The 20025-nt window shown below is 40.7% G+C and overlaps 1 protein-coding gene across 1 annotated transcript; it reads right to left on the reverse strand.

Annotated features, from left to right (window-relative positions):
* Positions 1–219: 219 nt before the first annotated feature.
* On the reverse strand, positions 220–19578 carry RIMOC1 (RAB7A interacting MON1-CCZ1 complex subunit 1). The gene is made up of 6 exons (XM_079783014.1): positions 19438–19578; positions 17212–17318; positions 14218–14361; positions 13031–13162; positions 11799–11913; positions 220–6153 (listed from the first exon to the last, which is right to left on the reverse strand). The coding sequence occupies exons 1-6, from the start codon at positions 19535–19537 to the stop codon at positions 5867–5869; spliced, it is 885 nt and encodes a 294-aa protein (XP_079639140.1). The 5' UTR covers positions 19538–19578; the 3' UTR covers positions 220–5866.
* Positions 19579–20025: the final 447 nt, after the last annotated feature.

A 20025-nucleotide genomic window follows, 5' to 3' on the forward strand; every position in this document is an offset into this window, starting at 1 on the left:
CCCATGCCCCGCCCCGCCCCCCTTCGAGCAGCCTGGAGCCAGCTCCCCTGCACAGACCAGAAGGAAACCCAGTGAAGAGCTGAGAGCTCCTGCGGACAGGGAGTCACTGCCCCCCTCCAGGCCTCGGCCTCAGCCTCGGGACGCAAACACTTGTTCAGTCAGTACTACGTGTAAGTCTATTTCACAGAGATCTCATCGCTTCATCGTCCCCAAGAGCACTCTGCTGACCTCTCCCGTGGCCACAAAATCTCTTGCCCCCTCCATAACGTGGTTACCTGACGCAGGATGCAACCTGTTTCCACTTGACCTGGGCCGAAGCGACTCCTCCTTGTTCCATAGATGGCCCTCGTCCACTCTCTGGGGCTTTCCAACCGATTGCTTCCTTCTTAGTACCCAGTGGGGTTTTTGGCTGGTGGTTTTTCAGCCCCCAATTTATCATTTGCTTTTTGGAGGGATTAACGTGAACTGGTATTCGAGAGGCGGTCAGAAGCCCCAATCACCAAGGACCTTAAGCCAAAATGAGGAGGCGAGGTCCACTACATAGAAACATAAGTGCATTTAAAAAATTGCTGAACGTACCTCATTAAAGGGCAGCAAAATGCGGCTACAATAAGAAACCAGACATGGTATGGTTGAAATCCCACTAGTTTTCTTATCTCTCAAAATGTGTCCATCTTACTCCCTCTGTGCAGCCTTACTTTAAACAGAGCTTTATAGTTACCATTGCTCACATTACAAGATAATCGATTATACTGAAATGGGTATGGTCTCTATGGTAAGAAGGGCACAAATACTTAGTACTATGTATCAGTCTATTTCAAATAGATTACATCACTTAATCGGTTCCAATTTTCTGCTCAAAAGTTCTTAAAGGAACATGTCAATCTAATGTTATCATTAACATGTAATTTAAAATCTTTAGGATTATTCAAAAAAGAGCAAGATGGCATTATCTCTTATACCATCGAGTAAGAAAAGTACGCCTCCCCCCAAAAATAGCCCAATTGTTCTATTTTGTTAATTTTTTTCCTTTTTATTTATTTTAGAGGAAGGAGCGGGAGAAACATCAACATCAACATTGATTGGCTGCCTCCTGCATGCCCCACACTGGGGATCAAGCCCGCAACCCGGGCATGTGCCCTGAACAGGAATCAAACCATGACCTCCTGGTTCTTAAGTCAATGCTCAACCACAGAGCCACACCAGCTGGGCAATAGTCCAATAGTTTTCAAGTTCCATTAAGAATGGATATAATAGTTACATAGAGCTCTACATAATCTGATTCCAACTCCCCATCAACCAGTAATTGCTTACAACATCCCATTTGGAACGGCTAGCACCATTCAAACTGGGAATATGGCTATGAGGGACTGCTCCCTGGCCAGAGTGTTTGTCACTCAATTATTCGGGCTGACGAGTACCAGTTTTCAGCACAATGAAGAGGTATGCCGATACACAGAACTAGACATGACGGAAAACAGTAATAGAAATAACTATCTTTTGAGCTTTTGCCATGTGCTAGACACTGAGCATTAATCTTCAGTAACCTGTGAGGTTCTATTATTATTCCTGTGTTAAATAAGATATTAAGGCATAGAAAGGCTAACTAATTTATGTAGTCACACAGCTAAGAAATGGCAGGGCTGGGATTCAACCTCAGGCCTCTGGCACCAAAACTTATATTCCTGTCTGAACGTTATTAGGACCAGAAAAAATACTATTCAGACCTCAATAGTAAACTGAGATGATAAAAGTCTCATTTTCATACAACACCCAGATATAGAAGAAAACAAAGAACAAGATACAAATGTGGGAACATGGTTTAATTTTTTCTTAAAAATTCATATGCTCTAAAACATTTTACTTGGAAGTTTTAACTAGAAGAAACCAACAATAACAACAAAGAACACCAGCATGAATATACAACACATACTTTAATTGTGGATACATTAAAATTATTCTAATGTAATACTTTCATAATATATCTCATATTGTGCTAAAAAATAATACCAAAAAAAGGGAGCATCCTTCTAGTTCCTAGATGGAATACTCCCCAGTTCATGAATCCATTAATAAAGCCAATTAGATCTTCAAAAAATAATAGTACAAGTGATACTAGAGAACTACAGAATCCTGGATTCTGTGGCAGATGGGGTATCCTTATGTGAGCCAGAAAAAGGAACCCTGAAAGGTAGAGAGAGAAGTGATAAGCAAACGGAAACTCACATGTCAACCAGCTGTGGGTTTTTACAATGCCATTAAAATTAATCTGAGAATGCTTCCGACACATCTCCCACTTTAATGAACACCACAGTGGATTGTAAAGGAAGGAATGTTATTGTCGGGTTTTGGCCATGGCTCCCACCTCACTCTACGGTATGCAAAGGAATAAGGGAAAGTCTTTAGTCATGATTTGCACCTTAATCAGCATGAAACAATTCACAGTGGCCAGAAACCCTATAAATGCAGCAAGGTGGACAGGCCTTTAAATCTCAAAGCCTAGTTGACATGTGAAAATTCATATAGGAAAAGAACTACAGAAATATAAGGATTATGAAAAATCCATTAACAGAGTTTAAGTTCTAGTAAATATCAGAGAACCCAAAGGAGAAACCCTAAGTGTAAAAGATGCACCAGGCCTTCAGGTCATCGCTCACCCATCGGTCAAGCCCACACTGGAGAGCAGCCTAGTTACACTAATAAAAGAGAAATATGCAAATTGACCATACCTCTGTGATGCCCACCAGCCAATCAGGAATATGCAAATTAACCCAACAAAGATAGCGGGTTAATTTGTATACGCAGGCGTAGAGTGAAGACTGAAGACTGAAGAGGTTTGGCTTCTCTGCTGCGGCTGGAGCGAAGGCCTGGGTCCTGGGTCCCGGGTCCCAGGTCCCGGGTCCCGGAGGAAAACCGGTGCCAGCAGCCAGGGGAAGGAAGGCCTATTGCACGTATCTTGGTGCAACGGGCCTTTAGTAGATGTAATAAAATGACAAGGTCACACGCAGTGACTCCCTTCTTATTGCAGTATCAGAACTTCTATCAGAAAGAATAGCTTTATAAATGGACTGAATGTTCAAGGCATTTAACCAAAGGTGTAAAAATTGAAGACACAAATGCTCAAGTAGATAGGTGCTTGGTGGTGCCTTCCCAACCACCTACAAATAGCACTCCTCTCAGAGTCACACTAGCCCCTGACCCTGCTTTCCTCTTCACAGCACTCATCACTCAACATGCTACCCATTTATTTCTTAAAAGGTGTCAACTTCCTTCACAGGAGTACAAACTTTGAAAGAGGGTGTTTTACGAAGCTCTATCTCCTCAGTGCCAGTACAAAACGTGGCATGTAGAAGGCACATAAACGTTGTTGATGAGTAAATTACAGTACCTTCCTAATGTGGAATATTTGGTATCTTGAAGTGACTTCATTCTAAATGAAACAATTTACTTAGCAGGCTTTAACATACAAAAACGTGATCACTGTTTTGTAATACACTAGAGTAAAAAGTGTTATAACTGTTATGGCATACAAATTATCCTCCAGTTGTGTGGGGGATGGAAAATTATCCTCCAATTGTGTGTGGGGTAGACTCAGTAAAAAGCACCCTAGAGCACCCTCATAACTGCACCAGCAGTGAGACCCACGTGGTTCACAAGGTCATGAAGGCAAAATGGAAGCTCCCAGCTTTTGAAGACAAAGTTCTCTGGTTTTCTCGGGCTCTAACTCTCATAACACTTGACTCCTCTGAGGAGCGATATGCCTTGTCAACACTGGTGTAGGTGGAGGGCATGGCAGTGTGGAATCCTAGCAGCCACCCTTTGTGCAGAGCTCGGCACTTAGAATCATGCCTCTTATTAATTCAAAACACTTTACCAATGGCCTAAGATGTGTGAATTATTATGTATAAAGATAAATGTTTAAAATATAAAGTTCACCAATCAGAAGGAAAGTAACAGTCAAGCAGTGGATTCCTGTGATCACATGGGACGGAGAGATTCCAGGAGCAACAGGAGCCAAGCTCTGAAGGGCATCACGTAAGAAGAGTGTGGGGAATCATTAAGACGAAAAGGAGGAAGACAGAAGGAAGAGGGGAGAGAAGGGGGAGGGAAAGAAGGTGAGCTCTAGGGAAGATCAACACTGCAAGGGTAGGCCCAGAGAGCAGCTGCAGGGGAAACAGGGAAGATGGCAGACAGGACAGGTGGAGATTGGTCTTCAAGAGGGAGCAGGCTCCTCTTGTCCTCTAAAAAGAGGGGTGGGAATGAGTCGGGCAAGGCTGGTAAATAGAAACTGACCTCCTCATAGTCTTTTTTCTGTAAGACAGGACCTAGCCATGTGTAAGGGGAGGGGACAGAGGAAACGTGGTGGTTTGGATCAGCCTCAGTGGGACAGGGAGAGGGGCCACACTGGTCACAGACACAGGCTCACACTGAAGCTGAGGCTGAGACACTTAAAGGAGTTCCAGTTTGAAGGGCTGCATGAACTTTGCATGGAACTCAGCATCCAGAAAAGGTGAACGACCGAATTGATTCAATGTTGAGGGCTCACAGAAAGATGAGGCTACAGGCCAAGGGGAACACGGATTTGAAGGGACTGTAGAGAGCACGTCATTCGGTTCCCCCAAGGCGGAGGCTGGATAAGGAAGGGAGAACACCTGAAAGGGGCTGATAGTTTAGGAGAAAAGGCGCAGTCAAGAGGAGGAGGCTGTGAAGTAAGTAAAGGAGAAAAAAGTCAATAAACAAAGAGGTGGAAAAGCTAGGCAGATGAGAATTATCATCAATTACTAAAATTTAAGATTTCAGAAAGAGAAACTCAGGATGGTGACGTTCAGGTGTGGCCATGGAGTAAGTGGGGAATGTGATGAAGTCCTGGTGTAGAGGTAGACAGACTGAGCAAGACAGCAGCTAGGCTCTCGGCCTTTATCCCTCACCCTACTATTAAAGACAAAAACATACAGAAATGTCAATACATAGGAAAAGATGTGCCTAAAGACATGTGAGCTAACCGTAACCTAACTTGGTTTTTGTCCTTATTACTCATTTGATAAACCATGCAAGATAAGAAAATCATCTTAACTTTTTATAAAATGCCTAATAGGAGGGATAAAACAGTTAAATGCTATTTGTAGTACATGGTAAAATAATTAAACAACAGTTCTTTTGTGAAGTCTTTCATTTTTTATCTTATTCTGGCAAAGGAATCTGAATATTCATCATAATTTTGCCAATTTCTATATGCGTAGCATAAATACAAAACAATGAGGTGACTTGACTTCAACTTTTGAAGCACAGCAAATTTCAAGATAAACATACCTAAAAATAGTTAAAATGGTCAATTTTATGTTACAATTTACCTCAATAAAAAAAATAATCTGAAGCTCAGTTGGTTGGCGCGTCATCCTGTACACCAAAAGGTGGAGGGTTCAATTCCCGGTCAAGGCACATACCCAGCCAGGTTCAGGCTTGCTCTCCAGATGGGGGCAACCAGTAGATTTTCTCTCATATTGACATTTCTCTCTCTCTCTCTCTCTAAAGTAATAATAATAATAATAATAATAATGATGATGATGATGATCTGAAGTAACAGAAAAAAATCTTTGCACAGCGAAATTAGATTCTTCCTTAATATTAGTTACAGGATATCTGTAGTTCAGGCTGAGTTAGGTTAACATACATGCCATTTTAGAAATGAGAGAATTGTTCCTTCACAGAGTTAAGAATATATAATGAACTATGGTGATGGCATTTTAAGAAGGGAACCACGCTGGGCATCTTTATGTAGTGTGACATTCTTAGTGTCAATGTATCTTCTTTTCTGGAATGTTTCCATTTCATGAGTCTTCCTGCCTTTGTTTGAAAAGGACTAAACTTACGAGTTAGAGCGATGCTGAAAGAAGTTTAAAATTTGTTTTGCGTTTGTTGTATTCCATTCTTGTTCTTTCAGGGGGCCTTCGCACACAGATACATACTTTTTCAAAACTTTTTCTCCTACTTCTCGGAAATCCAAGGGCTCCCTGTGTGTAGTGTAGCTTGCTCCAGTAACACCAGTGTCCACGTCCTGGTTTTCTGGCTGCTGACCTGCACAATGCTTCAATCCCCAGTAACACATTTCTCCACTGTACATCATAGCCAGCAAGTGAATGTCACTGAATATTCCTAGGAAAGTCATTCAGGTTGAGAGATTAGAATTTAAAACTTCAAAAAAGTAACTGATTGATAAAACTCTAATAAATTCTTTTTACGTCATCATTTTTCCTTCTCATTTAGAAAAGCCAAATATCACTAATGCGATCCTCATTTAATTGGCACTCTATTTTTATTTTATCTATAAATAGGAGAAACCATCCCCCACCCCCACAAAAAAAAAAAGAGTACTGTCAGAAAAATTTTAAAAACAGATCACTTAGGTCAGTGTGTTCTTAACCTTCTTGGAATCCTCTTTAAGGCCTCTTTAAGAATCTAATCAATGGAACCTCTCCTGGAACATATGCCCAAAATTCTACACACAACTTCAGAGTATTCAGAGTCTACCTGAAGGCCACCATGAAAACAACTTAATTTAGGATGTACTCTAGAATCAATATTACAGTTCCAGTCAAGTACACTATAACTCCTACATTTCTACAAGAGTCTACAGAAGTTACCATGGATAAACATGACCCTGAGCCCAGCCAGCGTGGCTCAGTGATTGAGCGTCAACCTATGAACCAGGAGGTCACGATTCGATTCCTGGTTGGGGTACATGTCTGGATTGTGGGCTCCATCCCTAGTGGGGGGCGTGCAGGAGGCAGCTAACCAATGATTTTCTCTCATCAATGTTTCTATCTTTCTATCCCTCTCCCTTCCTCTCTGAAATCAATAAAAATGTATTTTAGCCCTAGCTGGTTTGGTTCAGTGGATAGAGCGTCAGCCTGCAGACTGAAGGGTCCTAGGTTCAATTCTGGTCAAGGGCACATGCCCGGGTTGCAGGTTCGATCCCCAGTAGGGGACATGCAGAAGACAGCCAATTAGTGATTCTCTCGCATCATTGATGTTTCTATCTCTCTCTCCTTCTCCCTTCCTCTCTGAAATCAATAAAAATATAGAAAAAAATAAAATAAATGTATTTTGAAGAAACATGAGCCTGAGAGACCATTTAATTCTAAATTATCAAAGATGGTAAATTATATCTAAGATGCTTTATGTCCCCAGGAAAAGGGAATACATGCAGGATTTTCATCAAAAGTTAAAGCAATCTTATTATGAAATAAGGCAATTATATAATTAAATATTTGTGGCACACAAAGTATATTAATTTGGTAGAAAGAGGAATAGACTTGGAATAAAAAAATGAATAAATAACTGACTACGGTATAAACTATATGACTAGTTAACTTCTTAAAGGCACTAAAAATAATTTTTTATTCTAATGTACAGGTACTTGTATGATCAGAAAAGTCTACCTCAAATAAATGAGCATCATAATCTCAGTTGCTCACCTAATATGACTCATCAGAAAGGATTATGATGGTACTAAAGACACAAAAATAGAAGAAAAATTCAACTTTCCAAACTGTTACATTTTCTATCATCTTGACTCCATTGTAAGCTTTTCATAGTCTGAGAATTTGTCCCTACAGCTATCCCCTTCCCTTCCCTTCAAATCCTGCTTATAAACAGTAGCAAGAGAAGGAATCGTTTAGCTGAAGAGCTGACTCATTAAACTGTTATATCAATAAAAGAAATGATCATTTAAGAGCAGAATCTGAGGCTTGCATTCATGAAAATATGACAACACTATGTTATTATACTTTCTGTGTATAAAACAATATTCACTTAATAAGTACAATACATATTACATATAATCATTTCTTTTTACTTTATTCCTTCATACTTAAAATACCATAAACCTCAGAGAAAAAGCTGAAGCAGCATTAGATGTTTTTTGTTTTGTTTTAAAATATATTTTATTGATTTTTCAGAGAGGAAGAGAGAGGGATAGAGAGTTAGAAACATCAATGAGAGGGAAACATCGATCAGCTGCCTCCTGCAACACCCCCTACTGGGGATGTGCCCACAACTAAGGTACATGCCCTTGACCAGAATCGAACCTGGGACCCCTTCAGTCCACAGGCCGACACTATCCAAACCGGTTAGGGCAGCATTAGATGTTACTCAGAATTACATTTTGTATTAGATTCAGCATTTCACTGAATGCATAGCCTTTTTATTTCTGTGATCCTACACTTTGCTTAATTATTCCTAAAATTAATGGGGTGGTCCTCAGTGGTATAAAAAAGGCATAAAAAAATTGGTGGAGGAAAGAAAGGAGATAGAAACCGAAATGGAGGGAAGGTTGAACGTAAAGCAGGCTGCAGCTTGGGGAGGAGGAGCTGAAGTATATCCCAGAAAGTGAAGCCACTTGAGTAGGGTGAGAACTGGGATCCCATTTGTGCCCAACTCCAAGTGAACCTCATTCTTTATATTAACAAGGAGTGACTGCTGAACACGGGACACAGATATCCTGCAGGAAGATTTTACTAGGGACCGAATGAATGGCTGCAAGACAAAGAGGTCCTTAAACTTTAGCCTGCTTTAGAATTACAGAGATGTGCTAAAATGCTGACTGCTGGGCCCCCACCTCCAGAGTGTCAGATTCAGGTATGGAGTTGGGTCTATGAATTTGCATTTTTAACAAAGCCCTAGGACAGTGATGGGCAACCTTTTGAGCTTGGTGTGTCAAACTTCGCCAAAAAACTGAGCATAACTCGGGTAGTGTGTCACTTTGAGGAAAAAACATTATTTCGCAAATGTTTCATCCGCAGGAGCAGCAAATGTTTCATCCTCGGCATGCGGCCGCATGTCATCAGAAATGGCTATGCGTGTCAGTGCTGACACGCGTGTCATAAGTTCGCCATCACTGCCCTAGGACCTAGGGTGATGCTGATGCCATGGACTATGCTAAACTACTGCATTAAAATATCCTGCATTAAAAGGATGAACAATGTAAAAATTAGGCACTTTCTACCCCTCTACTGCCCCAAGGAATCTATTACTTTGTAACTATAATCTATTGTTTTTAGATAAACTACTTCACTTGCCTGCACAGTCTAGGAGAACATACGTGATAGTGGGGAATACAGAGCGGGAGAGGGAGAATAAGTGAGTGAGGGCAGAAAGGAGACTGTCACATTAAAAAGGTGACAGATTGGCACCCCTAGGAGCAGTGAGGTCTCAATCTGACTGCATCATAATTATGTGAGCTTACTCAAGACTCCTGGACCCCATATACTGAATGAGAACCTGCGGGTGGCACACAGAAGTCTGTATTTTTAGCAAGCTGCCCTGGCAATCAGCAATGCCAGTTCAGAGGATCTGAAGTCCAGTTTCTTGGTTAAGCAATGGGCCAAAGGGTGGCCGGAAGGGGTGGTCCTCAGTAGCATAAAAGCATAAACCAAGGGTGTGCAAAGCTCAACAGTATTCGATTTAATCTACTTAACTCCAGGGTTATTCTGACAAGGCTATTTTTATAAAGACATGCAGAGGAATGAGGCTCAGAGATGGGGTAATGAGGTTTACTGAATACATCACTTGGTCATTTTTAAAAGCTGAAAACTTAATGACATATAGGTAATGTTCAAAGCACTGCATGATTATCTTACTTTGGAAAAAGAAAAAAAATCTTACTAAGTATAAACTGTTTTATCTAAAATTAGGTAAATTATCATTAAGATCTGTCCATAAAAATATTCTTATGACTCATATAGAACTTTTCTCCCTAATGGGTATTGAGGATTTTTCAGAATTATGTTTTATATTGGCTGACAAAAAAATGAAAAAATAATTAAATGTCTCTGACAGGGTCTCAGGAGTAATTTAGCCTATGAAAAGTAGGCTTGCGGTTTCTAGTTATCTTGAGAGAGGAATTACAGAGGAGCAAACAGCTTTGGAAGAGAACAAGAAGCCAACAGCATGAGAGAACCAAGCACTGTGACAAATCCAATATGGCCATAATATAGTTTTGTTTCTGGAAAAAAAGTGACTTCTCTGTCTCTTTTGATTCCTGTTATAGATGAAATAGAAGCTAGAGGCAAGAGCAGATGATGATCTAAGAGAAGACACCAGTACTTGACTTGAGGTGGTGAACACGCAACACAGGGTTACAGATGATGTGTTGTAGAACTGTGCACCTGAAACCCATATAATCTTTTTAACCAGTGTCCCCTATAAATTAAATTTTAAAAAATAAGAGTAGACACCAGTATCACATGCGTTTTGAAGAAAAAGTTTCAGGCCATGAGAGTATCTTACCTTGTGGCTATAAATGGAAGTAGGGAAATAGATGGCTTGTGCCACTTTCTTTGGTTCTAAATAGGCTTTAGTGCCCAACCCTACTTTTTCTTTTCAATTAATCCATGTGAATGGATCATAAAATTTTTAGAGAGCCATTTTGAATGCAGCTAATCTGTTCACTAGTTATCTGGAATAAGTACTTCCCATAAGTAAATCAAAACACCTCATGTCTGTCAAAATGTCTACTGAAGGAACACTTTGTATTCACAATAAAGCTTCTTTAGGACAGGCTATATGCCTGAATTAACTGAAATTAAAAGTTTTTGGATACCACCAGACAATCGTATATTAATGACACTTATATCATGTTTTTTCTATGCAATTTTTTAAATAGAAAAAGCCTACAGAAACTAACAAAGAAGGAGAATTAAAATATACCTATAAAATGAAAATACAGAATATTCTCTAAGAAGTTTTCTTTTCCCCATATTTGATTTTTCCCCATCAAAATTTCAGATCAAGTATAAAAGGAAGTTTACACTTGCCAGCCACATGACTTGTGCATCACTTTCCAGCTACATGACTATGAACAGGTATACCTGGTTTATCAGGGTTTCAGTTCCTCCATTTGAAAAGAGATGGTAAAAATAAGTGGTTCTTCCTCCTGTACCTCAGTCTAAAACCCAGATGATCCTCTATATCCAATTCTTAACATTTTTCAGTGCATAGATGTTCATAGCAGAAACTAACAATTGCCACCCAATATTCATTCATTCTCCCTTTCTTTCTTTCTTAGTAAAGAGACTTAATTTTATTTGGGATGGCAATGGACCAGAAAAGGACTATACTTTCCAGGTTCCCTTGTAGTTACATGAATCCATGTGATTCAACTCTGGCCAGTGAAATGCAGGTAAAAGTGATGCTCCAAAGGAGTGGACTTGGGTGAAAGAAACATCTTTTGCCATCCCTGTAGACTGAAACAGAGGTGAGATGGAGGCGCTCCAGGAGTATGCTGGGACACACAGAACGCCAGCAGTATCCTCACAGGGATGCATGCTGCACAGCACTGGGAAGTATTGCTCACACTGTATTCTATATACAGGGCCTCCCTCTGAAGCTGAAGAACTCTGATTCTCAAGATGATGAAGGAAAAACACAGGAACCTGATGACACCAGGAAGCCAACATAACCGGCGCTGGGTCTTTTTTATGTGCAAGAGCAGTCCAGTTCTATCTTGTTTCAAGGTTACTTCCAATTTCTGTTACAAGCAGTGAAACCTAGTTGCTGATCAGGGCTATGGCGGGATGTAAAATGTAACATGATATATAACGCTCCCAAAATGACAAAACAGAGAGGTTAGCAATATTTTTCTATATTACATGAGAAGATCTCTATAGTTTTAGAAGCCATTTTATTATTTTTGTCTATGATGTAACTTGAAATTTACTTAAATCAGAGTAAAATATGATACACTTCTTAAATTTTTAAAAAACTTTAAAAACAAAAACTTCAAAAAGAGATCACATTACCTTCACTCAGTAACTTAGCTGTGTCTAGGTCTTGGAAAGAAACTCCTTCATCTAATTGGGTAGGACACCGATAATTTAGCATCTGTAGCAAGTAACTGATTCCATCAACAAGGTACTAAATGAAAGTCAAAGCCAAAGAATTGAAAGTATTATATGCAAAGCTATAGAAACTTCAAATGTTAATTTTTTCCCATTCTTTACTCAAGAAAAATGGGCTAATATATAGCTAGGTCTTATTGCTATTATATTTCAATAGTCTAAGGATCCATTACCTCAAAACTTTTATAATAGATATTCTAAAGTATCATTCTCAAAATGCTCCAGTGATAAGTATGGAAGAAAAAAAATCATTAACCAAGAACACACGATTCAGTAACATACTTGTCAAAAATGTTCTCAGAGGAAGAAAAGGATAAAGATGTGTTCAACAGACCTAGCTAGTTTGGCTCAGTGGATAGAGCATTGGCCTGCAGACTGAAGGGTCTAAGGTTCGATTCCAGTCATGGGCACATGCCCAGGTTGCAGGCTCAATCCCCAGTAGGGAGCGTGCAGGAGGCAGCCAATGGATTCTCTCTCATCATTGATGTTTCTATCTCTCTCTCTCTCTCCCTTCCTCTTTGAAATCAATAAAAATAAACATATTTTTTTAAATGATGTATTCAACAATTTATTAAAAATACGTATGTACTTACTATAATTTAGAAATGGCATGCTCTAACTTTTACACCTAAAAGGGTGACCTCTCATTTCCAGGCCCTCATGAACCATATGTACAATCAACCCCAGTTAGACTCCCTAGTGACACAATACTAAGACCGTCTTAAGATTTATTGGTTTGGTCAGAGATTTATTGATTTGGTCAGATTTACTGATTTGGTCAAACCAAATCAGAGCCAGTTTTCTAGCAGTAGGAGTGATCTGCTGACAGAGAGGCTCATAACCATGTTTGTTTTCTTCAAGACAAAAACTATGCTTAAAAATTAATATATGTTAACTACTTTATATTTAAAAAACAACAACAAAAAATCATGAACTTATAGAACTTTCCAGTAAGCAAAGAGCTTTCACGTGTTATCTTATTTAATCTCCACAGTAAGTCCAATTTGTTTACAATTACACAGCTAGTAAGCAAAAGACCCCTCAGTTCCAATAGTCCTTACACCACAGCAAAGACAGCTTTTAGGAACCTATAAATGTCAACAATCAAAAAGGAGTGAGAAATGCCTTTTTACCTCTTTAAGCAAACCAGATTTTCTTGTGAGCCACTCTCTCCTTTTGGTCAGAGAATGACAATACATATAAAGTAGGGCTCCTCGTCGCCAAGAGAGACATTCCAAGAGTTCGTCCCCAAGTAAATCGCAGTGCTGAAACACAACAGAGACATAGCTAAGAAGAGAAATTTGATGTCTGCAAAAATCAAAGTTAAATTTCAAAATACTGAGAAATCAAAAACACTCATTTCACAACATTTGCTCTTCGTTTAGCTATTTACACAGGAATGCCTTACTTTAAATCAATTAGAAATACAGACATCTATTGCTACATGAAAATGAAAATAACTACTCCACTTATAAATATTTTTGGAAAATATGGCTTAAATATTTTAGTAGCAAATTCTAATGTATATAAAATATAAATAATCAATAATCTGATTTAAAAGATAGCTTTTAGAACTACATGTTACTTGAAACAAGACCTTACCTATTTCTACCATTGCTAGAATAAAATAATAGAAAGATATACACAAAAACAATTTCAATCCAACTTTTACTGTGTTGTGTCATTTAAAATTTGGGAGTATTTGTTTCTACAATTAGCATCCCCTCAAGAACACATACAGCACAAAAGATATCTAAGGGGAGATAAGCAGCAAGCAGTTAAAGAAAAGAAATTATTTCCTTGAAAAAGTAGCCATGGCTGGAGATAAAAATCTTGGAATCATCTAAATAGAGATGCCATAACAAGCACACAACAGGCTGTAAAGTAAGAATAGAGACTGTCAGGGGATTAAAGCGGTATCCTTGGGTGCCTGTATCCAGGATGGGAGGAGGGGAGAGGTTGGGAAGGAACAAGACTGTAAAAGGACAAGGGATGTGGTAATTAAATTATGGGACCCTCAAGAAAAAGCATTATCTGCAAAAGTAGAGGGAGCAGAAATAGCAAATATCTTTGCTTAGAAAATGATCAGGTACTGTAATTATAATACAATTACATCAGGAAAATATTCTGAAACATACTTAGTAAAATATATTACTTTAGGTGTGACATTGGTCTGAAGAGTTAAACTCTCATAATCCCTCTTTCAATCTTAATTTAAAACAGACACAGACATATTCAAGAAGAAATATACAGACTCTAAACAGCAGTCCATACAGGAAGAATTAGCAGCTTCACCATCATTCACGAGTGTAAAACTTACGTTGGGGTACATATTATTTTCTTTAACTAAAATTTCTGGTTCTGAAAGAAAAGTGATCAATTCTTTTACTTTCTGTGAAGAGTCTTCAGGGAAATCTTCATCTACTAGCTTGTTCTCCTCAAAATATGTCATGTCCAAAATAGCCTGATGATGTATAAGAGAAAACAACAGCTGTAAATGATTTCAACCTGAATAACTCTTACAGTTTAACTTTACATACGTACAGATGTTTTATTAGACATTTACATTTTCTAGAGCACTATTTAAATTTGAGGCCCCGGCCAGATAGCTCAGTTGGTTAGAGCAGTGGTCGGCAAACTCATTAGTTAACAGAGCCAAATATCAACATTACAATGATGGAAATTTCTTTTGAGAGCCGAAAACTGACTTCTGCGCATGGGCCACGAAGTTTCAATCGCACTGTACGTGTGCGCCCGCACATGGTATTTTGTGGAAGAGCCACAGTGAAGGGGCCAAAGAGCCGCATGTGGCTCGAGAGCCGCAGTTTGCCGACTACTGGGTTAGAGCATAGTCCCTATAAGCCAAGGTTGTGGGTTCCATCCCTGGTCAGGGCACATACAAGAATCAACCAATGAATAAATGAATGCATAAATAAGTGGAACAGCAAATCAATGTCCCTCTCTACTTCTTCTCTCTTTCCTTTCCTCCCTCTCTCTTTCTTCTCTCTCTCCTTTCCTCCCTCTCTCTAAAATCAATCAATAAATGTTTAAATTTGAAAAGTAGGCAAAATGTCTAGTTGAAAACATAATCCAAGATGAACTTTATGGAAAACTTCATAGCTATTTTACTAAAATACTAAATTAATGCTGACCTTCCTTCCCTCAAAAAATAAAAGGGAGTTTTATATTTTAATTCAGGTAAGTAAATCTTATACAATATTATGAAAAGTATAATTATATATTCTTTGCTATTTATACATATATACTCTGGACATTTTCTAAATGGCTGCTGTATCAAGTTAAGATCACTACCTCTAGTTTTGTAAACTGAATCTTCAAAGGATTTGTTTTCCCAAATGCAGATTCAACATTTGGGGGATATGTATCCTGCCACCCAACAAAGGCAGCATATCACCAACATTATGCAATTCAAACACTAAGACCCAGCATTCTTAAATACAGGACGCTCTGTCCAAGTACCTTAAAACTACCCAACCCCCCACCCCTTTTTAACCTATTGGACTAAGATGAATAAAACTGTTCTAGTATCAGTTCTACCACTAATCACCTCACTAACCAAAGGACAAGTCAATTTTATGTTTCTTCATTGGTAAAATGAATTAGACTAAATGACTTTCAAAGTTCTTTGCTTTGAAGATAAAATGAATTAACATATGTAAAGCACTTAGAACATTACTTGACACACAGCATTACTTAAGTGATAAATGTTGTGTAGAGGTTAAGCCAGGAAGGAGGAGACCATCCTAAGAAAAGTGACCTGTTGATTCAGAGGATCTCTGGGAGCCTGGGGACTATAAATCTACATCTCTAGGGTCTTTTGCCTTATTCTTAGAAATAAATTAAGATGTTTAGAACTCTCTCGTGTGAAAGAAATGACACAAGCTGGGAGCCTTCTGAAAGGAAAGGAAGCCAGGGCAAGTTCTGCCAAATTACAACAGCTCTTTGGGGTTTGTGAGGAGCTGTCACAGGCTCATCTGACCGTGACGTTGGAAGGCAGAAGCCATCTTATGTTCCTCCAAACAGAAAGCACAGTGCCAGGCAACTAAATGCTGTAAATGTGCACTTGGAAGGTTAACCAAGTTTACTCTGCCTTCTGTTTCTTTTCTTTTCGTTATGTATTGGTTTGGGGTGTACAGCTTAGTTGTTAATCATAAACGTTACATATTTCCAGTACCCCAACTGGCAACATACATAGTCATCACAATATTATTGACTATATTTCCTATGCTACACTTACTTCCCCGTCACTATTTTTGTAGCCACCGATTACTCTACTTTCTATAAGCACGCATCTGTATTATCCCTGAGGATCAAGTAAGGGCGTATGAAGCATTCTATTAACTGTAAGATGTTGTAGGAATGTTAGTTACTATCTATACTAATAAAAGGGTAATATGCTAATCAGACCAGACATCTTCCGGATGACCTTCCGGACAAAGCCGAGGCTGCGAAGGAAGCCGGGGTCCCTGGTGCCAGAGGGAAGCCGGTGCCGGCAGCCAGGGTAAGGAAGGCCTACTCTTGCACGAATTTCATGCATCAGGCCTCTAGTAATGAAATAATGTTTAATGTCAACTTGCCTCAGCAGTTTGAGAAAACCAAGAAAACAGATCTTGTCCCTACAGAGGCCTGAATTTGAAAGCAAAGCAAAAGAAAAAAAAGGGAAAAGGCGCAACAGAACAATCTTGCAGACTTGCATGATAATAACAGGGGGAGTCATGTTCAGCATCCTAAGGAAAGGAGAATTTCAGGGGGAAAAAATAACTGGGGCTCTTTAGAATCCTCCATTTCTTCTGAATAACCTTTAAAACCTTCGAAATTGGACATGGTCCTGTTTTGCTTACTTACCTATAAAGGGAAGCAATTTTGCTATCTGCAAGATTTTATTCCTTACTTTTCTTATCAATACACAGCTACTAAATCTTTACTTCATTGCATACTGCCTCAAAGTTTCAAGTCTGTATTCTTTGTACATACAGCTTTTGAGCAAAATCAAAAACTTGAAATAGAGAATGATCTTATTAGACCTAAACCAGGGGTCCTCAAACTTTTTAAACAAGGGGCCAGTTCACTGTCCCTCAGACCGTTGGAGGGCCGGACTATAGTTTAAAAAAAACTATGAACAAATTCCTATGCACACTGCACATATCTTATTTTGAAGTAAAAAAACAAAATGGCAAAAACACCCGCCTGTGGCCCGCGGGCTGTAGTTTGAGGACGCCTGACCTAAACATTGGAATCGATCCTCTAAGCAATTTGCCCCATAACATGTCAGAAACCACATCTGTCTTAGTACCTGTGTGTAAAGTTCTAGTAGATTTGATGGATTTGAACATTTTTTTTCTTCTCCACACAAGAGTTTCAATTTTTCTAGAGCTGCAGAGGCCCGAATTAAAAAGTGATCTGTAAGAGATAAAAACATGTTGATTACTTCACATAATTTCAGACTGTTATTTAAACAAAAAAGTTATGGATCTTAAATGATTAAATAAAATTACGAGAAGAGCATGATAGCAATAATAGTTTATGTAAAACAAATATAACATAATGCCTAATCCTAATTAAACTAATTTATCATGGAAATTTACTCTGGAAAGCTAGACTGAAAACTTCATAAATAGCTTATTTAGAAGTAACTTAGATATAGTTGCAGGTAATAGCCACTACTGCCATTAACTAACTACTCATGTGCATCCTGGGATTGACTTACCACACCGAAATTCTAAGAAGTTGGCTTCTAGGTATTCTATGGATTTTGAAGAACGCACCGCTAAGAAAAAAAATAATTCCGAAACCAGAAACAAGGAGGCATCGATCGGACTGTCGGGCCTCAGAGGGAGGGTAGGGGAGGGTGGGGGTAGGGGGGAGAGATCAACCAAAGGACTTGTGTGCATGCATACGAGCCTAACCAATGGTTAAGGACAACAGGGGGGTGGGGGCATCCGTGGGGAGGGGTGTGGGATGGGAATGGGGGGGATGAGGACAAATATGTGACACCTTAATCAATAAAGAAAAAAATAATAATAATTTCGCAAATAATCTTCACTAGAACTAGAGCTATCTCATCATAGACCCTATTCAACAAATTTACTATTTATTCAGTCACTGGGGTAAATGTCCCACTATTTCCTGAGTGCGATGACAGTGAGTCCACAAGAATTTAAAACCCGATCTGTATTGTAATAAAGGCTCAAGACTCAAAAAGCAATATATATATTCTACAGGCAGCCGAAACCGGTTTGGCTCAGTGGATAGAGCGTCGGCCTTTGGACTGAAGGGTCTCAGGTTCGATTCCAGTCAAGGGCATGTACCTTGGTTGCGGGCACATCCCCAGTGCGGGGTGTGCAGGAGGCAGCTGATCGATGTTTCTGTCTCATCGATGATTCTAACTCTCTATCCTTCTCCCTTCCTCTCTGTACAAAATCAATAAAATATATTTTTTAAAAAAATCTACAGGCAGCTGGGAAGTCATGAATGAGAGCTAGACTTAAAAATCAGAAGTTGAGACAATTCTCTACTTTTTTCTTTTTTTTTCTTAAGGAATCCGCTGTTGTTTAAAAGTGTTCTAATCCTGACAGGGCCCTTGTGAGAACCGAGGTGACGTGGGTGAAAGAATCGTGTAAACTATACGAATGCAATGCCCTTCCGTAGAAGATTGTTTACAGTTGAGCTTAGAATCCCAAATAAGACAGAAATTGAAAACGAAGCAATAAAAGCGTTAGTTAAACACATTAACAACTGTTGGACATAGAAATCGGGTCTCAAAAGAACTGTTGGCCCAGAAAGAAACTCACTATAGACTGATTCATTTGCCTCTCAGCATAACCATTATTGCTTGTCTCATTTTCGGTTCCTATAAGTGTATTCCTAGTATCACACGAGCTCACTCTTCTAGGGGAAAAGATGAACAACATAGACTGAAGAACAAGAACAGCATTGATCAGACCGTCAGACCTCAGAGGGAAGGTAGGGGAGGGTGGGGGACAAGGGAGATAGATCAACCAAAGGACTTGTGTGCTTGCATATGAGCCTAACCAGTGATCACGGACAACAGGGGGAGGGGGGCTTGCGTGTGGGGGGGTTTAGGAAGGGAACGGGGGGAGGGGTTGATGACAAATATGTGATACCTTAATCAATAAAGTAATTTTTTTAAAAAAGCGTTAGTTACACTGGCCTGGCTCTTTCCTGCGCGCACAGCCAGGACCTGGGTGCTGTCACCAGCCTGAACCGGTAAACTTCCGTGGGCACTGCTCTCGGCTTCTGCCCAGGTCTCCAGGGCCCCCGCGCCAATGCAAGGCCAGCAGCACTGGTCTGACCGAGACGCCCGCGCTTCTCACGGGGGATCAAAGCGCAGCCCCGACGCAAACGCCGTAGCTTGGCTTAAGGCGAGGCGAGTTCTGCGGGTGGACACTGACCGCGCACCGGGCGCACGCCGCCCGCAGGCCGCAGCCCCCGCTCCCACGGCCGCAGCCAGCTCTGCACCGTCCGCCCGCCCGCCCGCCTCCCCTCCTCCGCCCCTCACCGTCCTCGCCGGCGGCCTCACTGAGCTGCTGGATGTGGGCCTGAGCGAGGTCCCCCAGCTCCTCCACTCGCCTGGCCACACCGGAGCCCGCGGCCGCCATGGCCACAACAGGCGGGCGCGCCCCAGCACGTGACTGCGCCGGCGGCGGTCACCTGACCCCTGGGCGCCGGCGCGGCGCGGGGGCGGAGCCCGCCTGGTGGGTGGGCGGGGACCCTGGCTCCGGAGGGGTGCAGGCCCGGGCAGGCGAAGGTCGTTCGGGGATATTTCCTCCTTCTCGGAATCCTCCTCCCTCCCATAATCCCGAGCGGCCAGGCTTTAGGGGCGGATGTGCCGTCGGGACACGCCTCTGCCCCGCCCTCCTCTAAACCAATCGGAGACGTCCATGCCCCCAGGCTGAGCCAATGGGAAGCCAGCTCTCTCCGCGGGGCGCTGGGAGGAGGTTGGCAGCAGCTGGCGGGTGGGTACGCGGTGCCTGGCTCACGCCTCCCTATCCCGAGCTGCAGCTGTACTCCGTAGAGCCCAAAGGGAAGTCTGGAAATGTTGGTCTTGTAGTGAGGAGGATGCCTAACTATTATCCGGTCAGAAACG

Source organism: Cnephaeus nilssonii, assembly GCF_951640355.1.
Source record: "Cnephaeus nilssonii genome assembly, chromosome: 2".
Classification (NCBI taxonomy): Eukaryota; Metazoa; Chordata; class Mammalia; order Chiroptera; family Vespertilionidae; genus Cnephaeus; species Cnephaeus nilssonii.

Bases quoted from the DNA above. Each gene is read 5' to 3' on its own strand.
- RIMOC1 (XM_079783014.1), bottom strand. From the start codon at position 19,537: ATGGCGGCCGCGGGCTCCGGTGTGGCCAGGCGAGTGGAGGAGCTGGGG. The intron at 17,319-19,437 runs GTGAGGGGCGGA...TATCTCTTACAG, and splicing joins TGAGGCCGCCGGCGAGGACG to ATCACTTTTTAATTCGGGCC. The intron at 11,914-13,030 runs GTAAAAAGGCAT...ACTTTCATTTAG, and splicing joins AATCTGGTTTGCTTAAAGAG to TACCTTGTTGATGGAATCAG.